Source organism: Chiloscyllium plagiosum, unplaced genomic scaffold (assembly GCF_037043375.1).
Source record: "Chiloscyllium plagiosum isolate Xiang-an unplaced genomic scaffold, Cpla_swu_hap1 HiC_scaffold_14, whole genome shotgun sequence".
In the NCBI taxonomy this organism is placed as follows: domain Eukaryota; kingdom Metazoa; phylum Chordata; class Chondrichthyes; order Orectolobiformes; family Hemiscylliidae; genus Chiloscyllium; species Chiloscyllium plagiosum.
In genome coordinates this window covers 11,396,451-11,414,530 of record NW_028270152.1, presented here as the reverse complement: position 1 = coordinate 11,414,530, position 18,080 = coordinate 11,396,451, and the positions used below count along the sequence as shown (strand labels likewise).

Genomic DNA, 18,080 nt, shown 5'->3' with positions numbered 1-18,080 from the left:
CATTCATTAACTTTCAGTGTGATAATTCCATGCACGTTCCTCAATGCTAGCTTCACCTAACTTGAATCATCTCCACAGGCTCTGGGAGTATGCTCCCAAAACCCTTTAGCTCATCGCTTCGGTGAGGTCTATTGTGCTGCAGAATCTTCGTGCTTATTTATATAGTGAACCCTTCGATGTTTACAGCAGGAACCTGGTGTTTTATGGGTATTTTTAATCGAGATGCCACAGGGCGACAGAGAGTTCTTGGAGGGAGAGGCTGGTGATCTGGTAAAATATGTCAAGTCTGTCTGAAGGTTACTTCTGTTTTCTATTTGTCCTCACTTATTTTTGCTTTTTTTCAGGGAGAGAAAGGGGCAAAAGGTGACCGAGGTGACCCTGTGAGTATTAAAGACCCATCAATGTGTTCCATTGCATTGAATCTTGAGATTGTTGGTTGGTAACTGTACTGACTGTAATCAAAACATCCTGAAATTTACAGACTTAAAAATCACACAACACCAGGTTCTAGTCCGACAGGTGTATTTGGAAGCACTAGCTTTCGGAAGGCTGCTCCTTCATCAGGTAGCTGTAGAGGAGGAGGGCTCCGAAAGCTGATGAAGGAGCAGTGCTCCGAAAGCTGGTGCTTCCAGTTAAACCTGTTGGACTATAACCTGGTGTTGTGTGATCTTTAACTTTGTACACCCCAGTCCAACATCGGCATCTCCACATCATGAAATTTGCAGGATATGAGAGTCCTGGATACAGTGAATGTGGAGAAGATGTCTCCATTAATAGGAGAAACTAGGATCAAAGGGCACGGTCTCAGAGCGAAGAGACGATCTTTCGAACTGAGATGAGGAGGAATTTCTTCAGCCAAAAGGTGGGGAATCTGTGGAACTCATTCCGTAGTAGATTATGGGGGCCAAGTCATTGGCTGTATTTAAGACAGAGATAGATAGGTTCTTGATTAGTAAGGGGATCAAAAGTCATGGAGAGAAGGGAGAATGGGGTTGAGAAGCATATTAGCCATGGTGGAATGATGGAGCAGATTCAATGGGCTGAAAGGCCTACCTTTGCTCCTATTGGTCTTATGAGAGAACAGTATGAATCAGAAAGTTATCTCAGAAGATCATTCCAGAGAGATCTATGTTTGGTATCCAATTTTTCACCTAAACAAAGCAACATATAAATTTTTGCATGTGAGTTCCAAGCCAATGGGGATAACTTTGATTTTGAAGGCATGAGATCTATGGGAACAGGTCAGCAGCCTTTTCAACATCTCTTCCAGCTCTTCCTGACATTGATCTAATTCACAGCTAAAGCAAGAAGGCTGTTCACCAGTTTTCAATAGCCCTCAAGGACTGGCCAGCGTTTGTTACCAGAACTGGTGTCTGCTGAAGGTACTGCTGAAGGTGCTGAAGGTACTGTAATGTCAGCAACATAGAGACAGCAGGAGACCATTCAGACCAGCCTCCAGCATCACCATTCCGCCTGTCTGTCAGGTCTCGGCTGATTGGTCCTTCAACCCCATTTACTCATCTTTAATCAACCTGCTGCCTCTGCACCCAGTGATATTTGGGCTTTGTGAATGGGTAAGATGCATGGAAGGTAGCAGGACAAGATGTAACTCCATTCCCAGGTCAAAGTTTGCAAGTGTCTCTCAGGCTTCCATCTGTCTGCTGAAAATGTTAGGCAAATGGAACCTGGAGATTGTGACTCTATGGCACTGTGATTGGGAGAGATGGTGCATTGTGGGAATGTCACTGGACTGGTAATGCGCCGGATCCAGTAACATTCTCGGAGCACAGGTTCAATTCCCAACATGGAACTGAGTTAATTTAAAACCAAAACAGCAATGGTGAGCAGGAAACTGTCCTTGTTTGTTGTTAACAACCCGTCTGGCTCACTTGATACCTTTTACGGAGGGAAATCTGGTCTGGCCTACACATGACTCTACACCCATCGCAATGTGGTTGTCTCTCAGTGCTGCAGTGGCTGAACAAGCCACACAATTCAAGGAAGGGTAACAAATTCTGGCCTAGCCAGCATGCCCACATCCCAGAAGGAAAAAAAAACACTTTCACCTTTGGACAAAATGACCTGCTATTGGAGGCTTTAAAAACAACATCTGTGGGGTTTTACCAGGAGTAAGCAATAGCTCCCAAGCATGAACTGGGAGGAGAGTTGAGAGTTGTCACTGGCAGGTTACCCAGAGGGTATGTAGCTTCAGAACATAAATAGGAGCAGGAGTAAACCGTGCATCTCCTTAAACTGCTCCAATGTTCAGTAAAGTCGGAGCTGATCTCTACCTCAACTCCATTTTTCTGCCCGTGTCCCTTGATCCGCTTCAACCCAAACATGTATCAGTAGGGTTTGGTTAGCTCAGTTGGCTGATTAGTAATGCCAACATCATAGGTTCAATTTCCACACCAGCTGAGGTCACCATCAAACATTCTTCTCAACATCTCCCCTCACTGAAGGTGTGGTGACCCCCCAAGTTAAATCACCACCACCAGCCTTATATCTCTTTCTCTTATGGATGGAAAGGCTATGGCATCAATCTCAGTTTTGAGCAACAGAGAATTCACAGCCCTCTGAGTGAAGAAATGTCTCCTCATCTCATTCCAAAATGGCTGACGTCTTAACCTGAGACTATGGCTGTTAGATGTCCAACATCATCACATTTAAAGCTGGAGAGAAATGTTAGGCAAGACAGGCGGGCTTGGGTAAGGAGTTCCCTGAAACTCAGAACTGTGCCAAATCTGGCCCTTATGGTATTTTGTGGAGTGGGGTGAGCTGGTGCGTGTTAAGACTCAGATTTGTTATTACGGAGAATATACATTACAGAAACAGCCCGTCAAGTCATCGAGGTCGACAGCTCAGATAAAAGGCCCTTCAGCCCATCATATTCATACTGGTCAAAAACAATCACCAATCTATTCTTATCCCATTTTCGAGCACTTGGTATCACAAGTGCACATCTAAATATCCCTTCAATGTAATGAGGGTTACTGTCTCTCCCACCCTTCCAGATAGTGAGTTCCAGATTCCCAACACTCTCTGTGGGAAAAAGTTTTTCCTCACATCCTGTGTAAACCTCCTGCCCCTTCCCTTAAATCTGTGTGCCCCTGCTCATTGTGCCCCTTATCTCCATCATGTCTCCTTTTAATCTCCTCTGCTCCAAGGAAAACAACTCCAGTCTGTCTAATTTCTCCTCATAACTAATTTCTCCTCAGGCCCGGCAGCATCCTGGTAAATTTCCTCTGTAACCTCTCCAGTGCAATCACATCCATCCTATAATGTGGATTCCAGAACTGAAAACAATACCTGAGCTGTTGCCTCACCAATGTTTTCTACAATTCCAGTATAACCTCCCCACTCTTGAACTCTAAACCTCTGCTAATAAAGGCAAGCGTCCCATATGCCTTCTGAACCACTTTCTCCATAAGGAACTGGTGGACATGTACATCAAGATCCATCTGATCCTCAGTGCTTCCCAAGGTCTTACTGTTCATCACCACATGGCTCAAGCTGATGGTTAGGCTTCATGTGAGCATCTACCAACCCAACTACATCTCTTGCTAACTATTCCTTTCTCCCTCAGTGGTGGCCTAATCTCTCCTCAAATACATCTATCTTGTTCTGCTTAACAACTCTCTGTAGCAACAAGCTTCTTCTCTTCAGCTCTGAGTGTTGAGAGCGCACTGATGACCATGGATTGGTCCACCATTATGCTTAGCACAGTGCTGTGTTGGTTTACTCGTAACGTTTTACAAGTATTTAGATATGCACTTGCGATTCCAAGGCTGGAAATTTGCGATTTCAACTGCTGGAAAATTGGAAACTAGAACCGAAACTAACAAAAGATGAAAGACTTAATCTAGATTTGTTCAATATTGCATTTCAGCTGAATGACGCAGTAATCTTTTGCTATAAATTCTTTGTCTTATGGTCCTGTTTCACAACCACTTTATGAAGGAGCAGCGCTCTGAAAGCTAGTGCTTCCAAAAAAACCCCTTGGACTATAACCTTGTGTTATGTGATTTTTAACTTTGTTCACCCCAGTCCAACACCGGCTCCTCCGAAACATGATTAAAATTATGAGGTGCTTGTTTTTGTCTGGCACGCACTAGACAGGTACTTTTTCTCAGTGCTGTTGACCTCTATGACTGGTTGAGGCATGCTGCAATGGTTTACCATTGCCTGCTGCAGTTTGGCTGGCCAGAAGATGTCTCCCATCCCAGCCGCCTCACTTCAGGTGTATTGGAGGGATGGATAGGCTGGAAGTCATCATGTCTGCCTGCAGTATGAACACACTTTCCATGGGGGCCATTGAGTCCTGGAGTAGAATCTGAACCCAAAACTTCTGGCCCAAAGGTAGGGACACTACCGTTGCACCACCTTCTGCACCATTGTCTCTTCATGGGAGCTTTCGTTTGCATTCCTTATTGCATTTATCCATCTTATATTTCCAGTCCATTAATGACGGCTTCTATTCTCATTACAGGGGAGGGACGGCGTACAAGGTCCAAGGGGTCCTCCAGGTCCTGTGGTAATTATCAGAAGTTGCTATTGAATTTGCAGTATTTGTTGTACACCGTGCTGTTACCAGGATTATTGATCAACTAGAACATCAGTTCAGGGGGATGGGGAGAGGGTGGGAGTGGGATACTGAGATTGCATGATCAGTCACGATCTATTGAATGGTGGTGCAGGCTCGAAGGGCCGAATGGCCTACTCCTGTGCCTATTTTAGATGTTTCTATGTAAACGTGATGGTCCTTCAATTCAAAACTAATCTTCATGGCAGCATTGTCAGATTGGGAATGGCAGGTGCAACTTGCCAGCCTCCAGGAATTAACAAGAATTGTGTGGAAAAGAGTGTGGGTCAGAGAGAGTTAAGAGGGGCCTTCGGATACAGTTGGCCATTGATTATAGCAGTTTACAGCATGAGAGAGACCATTGCTGTTGAACTTACACTCTGGGTGTGTCTATACCTCATATGATTCTTTTCCATGTTGATTCTTCACGCAACTTTTATCGTGTGATTTGCTGCCACTTGGAGTTTTCTTTCTTTACAGACTGGTCAAGGAGAAGTCAAAAAGCATGGTGCTGGAAAAGCACAGCTGGTGAGGCAGCATCCGAGGAGCAGTAGAGTTGACAGAATTCCTGATGAAGAGCTTATGCTTGAAACATTGACTCTCCTGCTCCTCGGATGCTGCCTGACCGACTGTGCTTTTCCAGCACCACACTTTTTGAGTCTGATTAGATTAGATTACTTACAGTGTGGAAACAGGCCCTTCGGCCCAACAAGTCCACACCGCCCCGCCGAAGCGCAACCCACCCATACCCCTACATCTACCCCTTACCTAACACTACTAGCAATTTAGCATGGCCAATTCACCTGACCTGCACATCTTTGTGACTGTGGGAGGAAACCGGAGCACCCGGAGGAAACCCACGCAGACACGGGGAGAATGTGCAAACTCCACACAGTCAGTCACCTGAAGCGGGAATTGAACCCGGGTCTCTGGCACTGTGAGGCAGCAGTGCTAACCACTGTGCCACCGTGCCGCCCATGATCTCCAGCATCTGCAGTCCTCACTTTCTCCTGACCAAGGAAAAGGCAAAGACCATTGTTCGGTCTTAGACTTCAAAGTGGCACTATGAAACATTAATACGGAATACTCCAACACATGGCACCCATAGAAATATTCATAGGTCTGACTTATAGTTCTAGCACATTGGGACAAATCTACCTTCTTCATTGCCCATGTCCATGTAGAATGCGGAGTCCCTTCTGCCCTGAGATTACCGTGTTGTCTAAAGACTGAATTAAGCCAATGGAGAAATGTCAAGAACATTTGCATCTTCTTGTTTACTGGTGGGATGAGTTGCAGTCAATCGGTGTCAATGGGTTCCAGAGAGTTCCTATTAGTGTGGAACGGCAACAAGCAACCTGCATAGTTCCACGTGTTGTGCATCCACGGGACTACGTCAGCTCAAACCGATGTTGTATGAGTTGCTGCTCACGAGGAACATTGCTGCTACCATCCTCTTTAAACTGTAGGAAACTACAGGGTCAGCTTGGTCTAGAATGGTAGATTGATTGGTTGATTGTCATGAGTAGTACAAGCTTTGTTTACAAGCAGTGCAAGCAGATCCTACTGAGCAAGAATGTACAGATTAAAAAGTCTTTGACAGAGGCATACAGCTTACATTGCACGGGGCACGCACCAGGCAAGAACAACATTAGCAGATCAACATTATTTGAGGCTCGAGAGTCCATTAATCATTTTACTATCAGCCAGGAAGAAGCTGTAAACCATTTCCTGGTCTAACTCTCGGTACCCATGATGGTGACAGAGCCTGTGTGGCAACATCTCAGCCTGGCATGGAAGTCTCTTGGCCAGATGTGGCAGTGTGTCAGCCTGGCATGGCAGTATCTTGGCTTGGTGTGGAGATCTCTTGGCCCGGCGTGGAGATCTTTTGGCCTGGCATGATGGTCTCTTGGCCTGGTGGCGGTCTCACAGCCTGGCACGATGGTCTCTCGGCCTAGTGGTGATCTCTCGGCCTGGTGGTCTCTCGGCCTGGCGTGACAGTCTCTCGGCCTGGTGGCAGTGTCTCAATGTGTGAATAGCTCCTGTTTGGGCATGTGCAGAGGTACCAGCGACGGTATCATGGCCCAACACGGCTACAGCGAGCAGTGAGAGATGTCTCCTGGTATCTGCCGGAACGGTGTCGGGAACAGATGGCTGAGGTCTTCCGGAGAGTGAGATAAGTGGTGAACTCATCAAAGACTACTGAACTTTTAACTGTATTCCTTTGTTTATCATCGACTTTAGGAAGGACTTTAACGTTTCTTTACTTTTCTGCTTATTCTACAAAGGTAATGCTTAACATTTTTGATTTTGTTTCTCTTTCTACTTTGTACCAAAGTCTTTTGAACCGAGGTACCTTTGTATCTCAGATGGCAAAATTATACACTTTTCACTGTATTCTTGTACCTCTATATTTGAGTGCGTGACAGTAAAATCCCAGTCTTCCAATATGTCCTAACTCTGCTCCTACTTTTAGTTATTTCTGCTGATGCAAAGAAACAAAGAAAATAGGATCAGGCATTGGCCATTCGACCCTTCGCGATCAGGGCTGACTCTCTTCCTATGGCAGTTCTGCCATCCCTGGATCATCACCTGAAGAAGATAGAACATTTGCAATATGTAGGAGATGCTACATAATCAGTTATTTACTGATTCTAATTGTATTTATCACTGTGATCAGGTGAGGAGGCAGTATAGACGCCATTTGTAATTTTCCAAGTTGGCTGAAAAAAAAATGTTTTTTTTAGTACACAGCTATAATACTTGATTTAAAATGCAATTAAGTAGGGCATAGGTTTAGGGTGAGAGGGGAAGCATATAAAAAGGACCTGAGGGGCAACTTTTTCACGCAGAGGGTGGTAGGTGTATGGAATGAGCTGCCAGAGGATGTGGTAGAGGCTGGTACAATTACAATATTTAAGAGGCATTTGGATGGGTATATGAATAGGAAGGGTTTGGAGGGATATGGCAGGTGGTGGGACTAGATTGGGTTGGGATATCTGGTCGGCATGGACGGGTTGGACCGAAGGATCTGTTTCCATGCTGCACATCTCTATGACTCTGTGACTAAGACTAAAAGAAGGAGTCAAATTACAAGGCCTTCTTGAATAAAAGAGAGGATTGTTTTACTTACTAAGCCTGTAAAGAATAATAGAAAAGTGACATTGAACGAACACATGCACACACACACACAATGTGCAGACTGGCACAGATACACACACAATGTGCAGATTGGCACAGATACACACACACAGGCACACACATGTGCGGACTGGCACAGATACACACGCACATGTGCGCACTGGCACAGATACACACGCACACATGTGCACTGGCACGGATACACACATACACACGTGCGCACTGGCACAGATACACACACACACACACACACACACAAAGCCACACACACACACACACACCAATATACACACCCACACACACATGCATAAACACACACACACACCCATACACCACACACATACGCACACACACAGGTCATAATCTTCAGAGAAGGTGAGGAAGGGTGTCTAGAACAGACGGGAAGGTCAATGCATTTCCATTTTAAAGTTCTTCAGCTGTGAGATTTACTGAAGTACCCAACTGTTTAGTTGTTATCTGACGTCTTCAGTAACAGTAAAGTTTGATGATATTGTTGACTTCTTGATGAATGGCTGTTGCCCTAAGTTGCTATTGCACTGGGCGCTGACTTTGAGGTTGAAGGAGACTGGGAGAGAGAAGCTGCCAGCTTCTTGTTGTCAATTCATGTTTTTTTTTGTTATTCTCTCTCTCCCTCTCTCTCTCTCTCTTTCTCTTCTTTGCTGTTCATTTGCAGCTTTCGATTGTGTCTCTTTGTGTGTTCCTGAATTTACTCCATTGTCCTTCCACATTGCCTGTTGATTCTAATTGTCTGTAGCTCATCACACCAGTAAGAATCAAACAAGAAGATGCAGATGTTCTTGACATTGTTTCAACTGGCTTGGTTAAGTCTTTGTACAACCTGGTAACCTCAGTGCAGATGGGACTGTGTATTCTGATCGGGTCTCCTGGACTTGTCTCTGTGGTCAGATGATCCCAACAGCCATTTTTGATCAATATTTGTCCTTATGTTTAGTCAAGAATGGTTCTCCGAATTAAAAATTAGATGATGCAAGTTGAATATCAATAATCCATGTTTACCATTATCATAATTCTGCAAGCCATTATTGTTGTTTATTTTGTATTAGAAGTAGAACTTTGTTTTCAACAACAAAGCCTGTTCATTTGTATAACAGTCAGCTTATAATATTTCTCTCACCTTTGATCTCAGGCTGAACTGCCAGGGAAAGGTATTGGTGCTCCCGGGGAGAGAGGACTACCAGGGCCAAAAGGAATAAAGGTCAGTCTGTGAAAAACGAGATACCCAATTGGGAATATTACTGGGAATCATATTCCATGGATTATCTTGGCCATGTGCCCCCAGGTTTATGGAATCTGAAGTGAATGTACCTCAAGGTTTACATATAGAGAATGTGCAGAAATTAAAGAGGGCCATGCTGTCAAGGCAACTGGTGCCTTCGGGTTCCCACACTGGATTGGCTGAAACAAGGTCCTCGGCAACCAGGCTTCAGCCAATCAAAGATCAATTTGTTCAAAGGTCCACTTCTACAGTGGTTCTGGAAGCCCAACACATGAGATGAAGGAAATAAGGTCGAAGTGAAAAGAAAGTTTAATTACCTCAGACATTAGAAAGCAAAGGTAAAATGTAAAATTGTTTAGAACTTGTGTGAACGTGCAGGGCAAGCTAGTGAGAGTGTCAGTAGGCTGTTAATCCTGAGGCCTCGGTTAGACGTGAGGATTTGAAAGCTAGCACATTGCCAGGGGAAGATATCACAAGGGACACCCAGTGTTTTCTAGTTGCCATATCGTATAAATATTGGCAGAGAGATCGGTTGCTTGCCATCTGCCAGGCAGTTAGTCAAGAGCCAGTTCCTGCCAGCTGCCCCTTGGCAATTATGGCAGGTCAACCAGGAGGCCCCCTCTAGCTCCCTACACTGATGCTTGGACTTCCAGCAGCCAAAGCTGCCAACGCAGCAATGGTGCTCTCAGTATGGCCTCACTACCACACCCACTCCCGTTCTCCCATCTTCCCTGCGGTAAGTTACTGGTCTATCCTGTGGTGCCCATCCACTCTCGCTGGAGCTGTTGTCTAACCAAGCGACCACTGTTGGCAGGCACGCTGGTGCGATTTGAACTTGTGTGTTCAAATCATGTCAGGCTCATGATGTTTGACTGTAGTTCAACTCCCTGGATGTTATATAAGGATAGAGTTTATTGTCAGAGGATGTTTAGTGATCCTAATCCTCTTCCTGACTCCTCTCAATCACACGCAACGTTTTGGAGTGACACGGTAGCTCAGTGGTTAGCACTGCTGCCTCACAGCGCCAGGGACCCGGGTTCAATTCCAGACTTGGGCAACTGTCTGTGTGGAGTTTGAACATTCTCCCTGTGTCTGTGTCTGTGGTTTCCTCCCTCAATCCAAAGATGTGCAGGTTAGGTGAATTGGCCATGCTAAATTACCCAAAGGGTCAGTTATTAGTCAGGGTAAATATATGGTAGGGGATTGGGTCTGGGTGGGTTAACCTTCTTAGGGTCTGGGTGGACTTGTTGGGCCTGTTTCTACACTGTAGGGATTCTAATCCTGTGATCTGTTTGTATTGTTATGATTTTGGAGTAAATGTTAGCTTGGATGGCTGGTTTGTGATGTGAGCAGTGTGGGTTCAATCCCCCTGCACTCAGCGAGGTTAACATGAAGGTCCTGCCTTCTCTACTTGAGGCATGGTGACCCTCAGGTTAAACCACCACCAGTCATCTCTCTGTAATTGGAGCGGGCACTGTCGTGACTTTACCTTTAAAAGGTGGCCATGGAAAGGGAGGTAGATGCCCCAGCTCCTGTATGAAATGATGTCTAGGTTTGATTTGATTTATTGTTGTCACATGAACCTAAGTACAGTGAAAAGTTTTGTTTTGCAATCAGTGCTGGCAGATCACACAAACAAGGACATAGAGGCTATAGGGTGCTGAGACAGAGTGAGAGATACAGGAGGTGCACAAAGCAAGATCAACACTATTTAAACTTGGAGAGGTCCATTCATCAGTTTAATAATGGCAGGGAAGAAGCTGCTCTTGAACCTGTTGGTACATGTTTACAAATTTCTGTATCTTCTACCTGATGGAAGAGGTTGTATGAGAGCATTACTGGGTGGGATGGGTCTTTGATGATGTCAGCAACCTATCCGTGGCAGTGAGCCGTGTAAATGGAGTCCATGGATGGATGGTTGGCTTCAGTGATGGTCTGGGCTGTGCACACCACCTTCTGTAGTTTCATATGGTCCTGGGCAGAGCAGCTACAGTACCAGGCTGTTATGCATTTGGACAGTATGCTCTCAATGGTGGACCTGTAGACGTTGGTAAGGGTCCTTATGGACATGCTGAACAGCCTGAGCTGCCTGAGGAAGAAGAGGGGTTCTTGTGCTTCCTTGACTGTCACATCAACGTAGGTGGACCAGGACGGATCGTTGGTTATCGTCACTCTTGGAAACTTGAAGCTCTCAACCCTCTCCACCTCCGCTCCGTTGATGTAGATGGGCGTGTCCTCCTCCTTTCTTCCTGATGTCAATGATCAGTTATTTTGTTTTGCTGACATTGAGAGAGACATTGCTGTGTATCCCAAGACGTTATTTTCCAAATGAAATTTATCCAGTTGAAAGGATCAACTCTAAATGTTCCAACTATCTCTCAGGGTGCGTGTTCTACACCCAGACCAAACGCTCGCTGAAATTTTGTTCTGTCAATTAATTTTGAATTGAGGTTCCTTCTCCTGCATTGTAGTAAATCTGGTTTCTGTTTCACAGGGGGAGAGCGGACAAATCGGACCAGTTGGACCAAAAGGAGATAAGGTCTGAGTATAGTAAGTTTCTTATAGCCTCCTACATTTACACAGAAGAGATAGACAGTTGGCTTGTTGAAACATTATCACGGTGCCATGTGCAGAATAGTGATGATAATGATAATACTAAAGACCTGTTTTAATACACATTCTTCATACAAGCACCGGCCAGGTTCGAGAATATTTTTATACAACTAAAATCAAAACACTGTTGATGCTGGAACTCTGAAATATAAACAGAAAGTGCGAGAGGAACTCAGAAAGTCTGATAACATCTATCGAGAGAGAAACAGTTACTGATTTGAGTTTGGAACAATTTCAAAGAACATAGAACAGTCCAGCATGCGAACAGGCCCTTCGGCCCACAATGTTGTGCCGAACATGACACCAAATCAAACTAATCCCTTCTACTTGCCCTTGGTCCATAGCTTTCACTCCTTGCATATCCATGTGCTTATCTAAAAGTCCCTTAAACGCCCCTATTGTATCTGAAAGGATATATTGAATTCGAAACATTTGACTTTATTTCACTCTCCATAGATGCTGAGCTTTTCCAGCAATTCCTGTTGTTATTACTTTCAAAGGTTGACAATCTGTACACAATGGTAAAACAACAGAGCGACAAGTTCTGTGCTGTACAAGCTCCAGCAGAGTCATAATACACCACAGGGGCGGCACAGTGGCTCAGTGGTTAACCCTGCTGCCTCACAGTGCCAGGAACCCGGGTTCAATTCCACTGTCTGGCGACTGTGTGGAGTTTGCACATTCTCCCTGTGTCTGCGTGGGTTTCCTCCGGGTGCTCCGGTTTCCTCCCACAATCCAAAGATGTGCAGGTTAGGTCAACTGGCCGTGTTAAATTGCCCGATAGTGTTCAGGGATATGTTGGTATAATCAGGGGTAAATATAGGATAATAGGGGAGGGGAATGGGTCTAGGTGGGATACTCTTTGGAGGGTCAGAGTGGACTTGTTGGGCTGAAGGGCCTGTTTCCACACCGTAGGGATTCTATGATATCACTCCTGAGCTTACAATTAGACCCCAGAATCACCAACATAATTGCCAATCTTTAAAATAAAAAAAGACAAATTTAAAAAGGATTTCACAATTGTGGACATTCCATTATACGAATAATGACAATGCATCACAATGGCAGACCTCATGAATGTGCAGAATAAAATTGACAGGCGCACTGCAACCAACATTTTGTATTCAAGTGAAAGGCCACAAACTGATGATGGTTAAAGCTGGGGACAATTTGGGTTGGATCAGGTGTTTGGAGACAATGTTTTTTTGCGAACATATCTTCAAAAGAAAGGAAAAACTTCACAAAAATCATGAAATGGCGTCATAAATGCCAATTTCAGCATGGTCATCATTTTCCTAAGGAATCAGCCATTGGGTTGACCTTAGACAACCTCACACAGTAACTGGCTTCGGGTATAAGAGGGTAATGTCCAGATGATTAATTTTATGATTTTGTAATTGTACCACGGTATTGGTACTGCAATGTTGCTATTGATACTCAAGTGTATTATTTTCTAATTATTTGTCTACCTGTTGATATCTGTTACTAATTGACTAATTAAACCATTCTATTGATTGTAGGGTGATGTCGGAACAAAGGGAGACCGAGGTGAAAGAGGGGAAGCTGGTGAGAAAGGCAGGGATGGCTTTGCGGTGAGTACATTCCGGCCCCGTGAGAATAAATTGCAAACGTAATTATTTAAGGGGTGAAGCTGACACTGAGGTAGTAATCCAGAGACCAAGGCAAACGGCTGGGTGATAAAGGCAGAATGTGCTGGTGGAACCAAGCAGGTCTGGCTACTTCTGTAGAGAAACAGAGTTAATGCTGCCAGAAGAGCGTCAGTTACAGGAGCGGAATAAGGCCATTCAGCCCATCAAGTCTGCTCCACATTTGATCATGTTTCTCAGCGCCATCCTCCTACCTTCTCCCTGTAACACTTGATCTCCTCACTAATCAAGATCCTATCTATCTCTGTCTTAAAGACACTCAATGACTTGGCCTCCACAGCTCTCTGCAGCAATGAGTCCCACAGATGCCCCACCCTCTGGCTGAAGAAATTCCTCTTCATCTCAGTTCTAAAAGGTCGACCCTTCACTCTGAGGCTGTGCCCATGGGTCCTAGTCTCTCCTACTGGTGGAAACATCTTCTCCATGTCCATTCTATCCAGGCCTCTCAGTATTCTGTAAGTTTCAATTAGATCCCCACTCATCCTTCTAAACTCTATCGAGTGCAGGCCCAGAGTCCTCGACCGCTCCTCATATGACAAGCCCTTCATCCCTGTGGAATTCTGTGGTCCTGTCAGCCAGTCCTTGAGTTGGGTCTTCCTGGGCATGATTGAAGTGAGAATATTCAAGACTGGGAACAATGTAAGGTTGGACGTTAAATGGAGTCATGGATTATGGGGAGAGTGAAGTTGCACTTGAAGATCCATCATGATCTTATGGTCTTATGATCATGTCAAATGACAGACTATGCTCAAAGGGCTGATTGGCCTACTCCTTTCCTGTGGGAGAAAGTCATGCTGGAGATCAGAGTCCAAGAGTGTGGCGCTGGATAAAGCGCAGCAGGTCAGGCAGCATCCGAGGAGCAAGAGAGTCCTTCATTCATAAGTCCTTCATCAGGTCCTGCCTGAAATATCCACTGTCCAGCTCTTCGGATGCTGCCTGACCTGCTTTTCCAGTGCCACACTTCATTGACTCCTCTACTATTTCTAATGTACCTCCTAGAACAATTCCTGAAGAAGGGATTATGTCCGAAACGTCGATTCTCCTGTTCCCTGGATGCTGCCTGACCTGCTGCGCTTTTCCAGCAACACATTTTCAGCTCCTAGAACAATGTTCCAGCCTCTGTTGTACCGATGAGCGAGAAGGTTTACTCGGAGGTTTGAAATTCAGCTTCTTGACTTGCTCTGAGCCTTTCTCGATTTTGTCTTTCAGGGGGTCCCAGGGGAACCGGGCTCACCAGGACTGGAAGGAAAACCAGTAAGTAACTCTGACTGAGAGAGACCGAGTCAATCACTGCATTGTAATTGTGCAGCGTTTGTTTGAGTAGGCGTCTTCCTGAGCATGATTGAAGTGAGAATATTCAAGTTAACCCACGTTAACAGATGATAACCTTTGCTAAACTAAAGGCAGGCCTTAATAAAGGCTATTTCAGCCCCGGTGAGGAAATGGATGGTACTAGTGCAGTGCAGTGTAACACATCGCTCCTTCACCATAGGGAGAGAGTTGATGTAAGTTTTAAGATTTCGGCAATTGATTATATTCAGAGCCAGTGAGGACCCCTCATCGTTTGCTGGGAGCATTGAAAAGATTGAATCCGAATGGGAACGGGTCATTTGCCCAGCTGTTACACCCTAGTCACTGCCCCATGGCTAACCCACCTAACCGGCAGATCCCTGGGCACTATGGGGGATTTAACATGGCCAATCCACCTACCTTGCACAACTTTGGACTGTGGGAGGAAGCCCACACAGACACAGGGAGAATGTGCAAACTCCATGCAGACAGTCGCTCGAGGCTGGAATCAAACTCTGATGCTGTGAGGTAGCAGTGCTAACCACTGACCCACTGTAACACCCTTTATCCAGAAAGAAAAAAGTAATGAAACTGTTGAATGATACACATCAGTCTGACTTGTCTTGTTTACATCAAAATGGAGGACCAGTATGCTCAGTTGTGGACTTCAGTTCTTTAATTTGTTTCTTGTTTGGGAAGATGGCGGAGAGATCCCTGAACAGCTAGGGAAGGTCTGCCTGAGGACCAAACCTCTCATCAAAATACTCTTTCAGAGAATGACTCCTGGGCATCCTTTTTATTCACTCATGGGATGTGGGCATCGCTGGCTGGGCCAGCATTTATTTCCTGTCCCTGGCAAAGGTGGTGGTAAGCTGCCTTCTGGAACCGCCCTGGTCCACCTGCTGTAGAGATCCCCACAATGCCCTTGGGGATGGATTTTGACCCAGTGACAGTAAAGGAACAGCGATATATTTCCAAGTCAGGACGGTGAGTGGTTTGGAGTGGAACTTGCAGGGGGTGGTGTTCCCATGTATCTGCTGCCCTTGTCCTTCTGGACGGAAGTGGTCATGGGTTTGGAAAGTGCTACTGAGCCTTGGTAAATTCCTGCAGTGCATCTCAGGTGGCACGGTGGCACAGTGGTTAGCACTGTTGCCTCACAGCCCCAGAGACCCGGGTTCATTTCCCGACTCAGGCGATTGACTGCGCACATTCTCCCCGTGTCTGCGTGGGTTTCCTCCGGATGCTCCGGTTTCCTCCCACAGTCCAAAGATGTGCAGGTCAGGTGAATTGGCCATGCTAAATTGCCCGTAGTGTTAGGTAAAAAGGGTAAATGTAGGGGTATGGGTGGGTTGCGCTTCGGCAGGTCGGTGTGGACTTGTTGGGCCGAAGGGCCTGCTTCCACACTGTAAGTAATCTAATCTAATCTCACACATAATACGCACTGTTGCTAGAATGACATTAGCAAGGTGCAATTAGATTAGATTCCCTACAGTGTGGAAACAGGCCCTTCGGCCCAACAAATCCACACCAACCCACCCAGACCCATTCCCCTAACCTGTATTTACCCATGACTAATGCACCTAACACTACGGGCACTTTAGCATGGCCAATTCACCTGACCTGCACATCTTTGTGACTGTGGGTGGAAACCGGAGCACCCGGAGGAATCCCACACAGACACTGAGAGAATGTGCAAACTCCACACAGTCACCCGAGGCAGGAATTGAACCCAGGTCCCTGGTTCTGTGAGGCAGCAATGCTAACCACTGAGGCACCGCGCCACGCCTGTGGGTTCTGGCATTTGGGACAGGTGCCCTCTCTGTGCCCAATTTCAGGTAAGTTTGGGTGATAACTATCATGGAGGAGTTTGTTAGCAACTTTCCCCAAACCCCAGTGTCCACGCTGTTCTGGTAGTGTGGGAGCTGTGGCCAAGCTGAATCCATCATTCGTGAACCTGTCATATAGTGTTAGTTGCCAAGTGAGAGAGAGAGAGAGAGACAGTGTTTCTTATTGTGTTCAATGCATCAGGAATAAATTATTTTGTTAAAGAAATGCTAAGTTAAAAAAACAAAATAGAGATTTTAAAACACATAAAAGCTGCCAGTAAGCTATCCAGTCATTAAGCCCACTGCAAGGGACATTGTTGTTCATATGGGTTTACCGATTGGCTGGAAATCTAATTTGTCTTTACAACAGCTACACAAAAACGCTCCCCTGATTTCCTCAGCTTTTTCCTAAAATTGTTCTCAGGCTGTTGACCTCCCTTAGCATGCATTGCTCATCTGGTAGCAGTGGACTATATTGTGCTGCCCAATCAATCGAACCTATTGTGATTGATAGTTTTATTTTATCATGGTGGTGCATAAAACATTTTAGACCATTCTAAAAATTGTTAGAGCAGCTCACCCCTTATCACACATGAATGAGAGAAATGACAACAATGTCCCTTTAAATCAGGACTGTGTCCCCCATCCTAACAGGGTCCACCAGAGATTTTGTGTTCTGTGTTGTCATTATTTGTTTGATAAAGCTGTCTACTTTGTTATTTGTCTCACCTGTAAAGTCTTGTCATTTTTGTTAACTCAATTCTTTCAACAATGTTACCACAACCATGGTTTCTATTTGGTATTTCAACAGCCTATAACATTATTTTGAGTAATGTAAGATAATATAAGCCTAACTGGGAGTTATGTGTGATTGCATGTGACTCTGTTAAACAAACACTGGGACTAGACGTTGAAAACTGAGCCTTTAATGGTCACAAATTAAAGAGTGCAGCATTTGTTAAGGAACTGTTATAACACCAGTGAGAGATGAAAGGTGTTTACATTTGTCTTTTACTCTGTTTGATCATTTTTTCTCTCAATCTTTACCTCACTTCTGTTTCTGTCTACACCTTTGTCAATTGTTTTCTATGCTGCATGTTAATTGCTATCATTTCCTTCCTACCATCTCTCTCTCTCCCACTTTCATGATCTGCACTTCTCTAGCTCTATCCCTTGTCCTCTATCTCTCTATCTTTCTACTGTCTCACCAGATCTCTTTCTCTCCTTCTAGATTTGTCTCACTCATAACTCTCACTCTATCCTTCTTTCTTGTTCATTTTGTCCCACCTTATCTCTTTCAATTGCTCTATCTCTTTCTCTCTCTCCTGATCTCTATATTTACCTCTTTCTGTTGATTCTTAAGCATTCTTTTTGTCCATCATTTTTTGCTCTGTATGATTACCTTAAAGTTCTCACTCTCCCTCCCTCTATTACTCCTTTTGTCATCAATTTCTTATGATATTATCTCGATCTGTACCTAACTGGATTACAGACTGACAAATAACTGCATTCATTAAGTAAAAAATCACACAACACCAGGTTCTAGTCCAACAGGTTTAATACTGTGTTACGATCGAGCCCTCCACTATCACCTGATGAAGGAGCGTCGCTCCGAAAGCTAGTGTGCTTCCAATTAAACCTGTTGGACTATAACCTGGTGTTGTGTGATTTTTAACTTTGTACACCCCAGTCCAACACCGGCA

General features: G+C 44.9%; 1 protein-coding gene across 1 annotated transcript in view; it reads left to right on the top strand.

Annotated features, from left to right (window-relative positions):
• The window catches only part of LOC122559237 (uncharacterized), a 177,352-nt gene that overhangs the window by 63,239 nt on the left and 96,033 nt on the right, over positions 1 to 18,080 (top strand). Inside the window, exons 16-21 of the mRNA XM_087994571.1 lie at positions 345 to 380; positions 4,490 to 4,534; positions 8,892 to 8,960; positions 11,476 to 11,520; positions 13,115 to 13,186; positions 14,471 to 14,515. Coding sequence (XP_087850697.1) covers positions 345 to 380; positions 4,490 to 4,534; positions 8,892 to 8,960; positions 11,476 to 11,520; positions 13,115 to 13,186; positions 14,471 to 14,515 — 312 coding nt within the window. The remainder of the gene's footprint in view (positions 1 to 344; positions 381 to 4,489; positions 4,535 to 8,891; positions 8,961 to 11,475; positions 11,521 to 13,114; positions 13,187 to 14,470; positions 14,516 to 18,080) is intronic.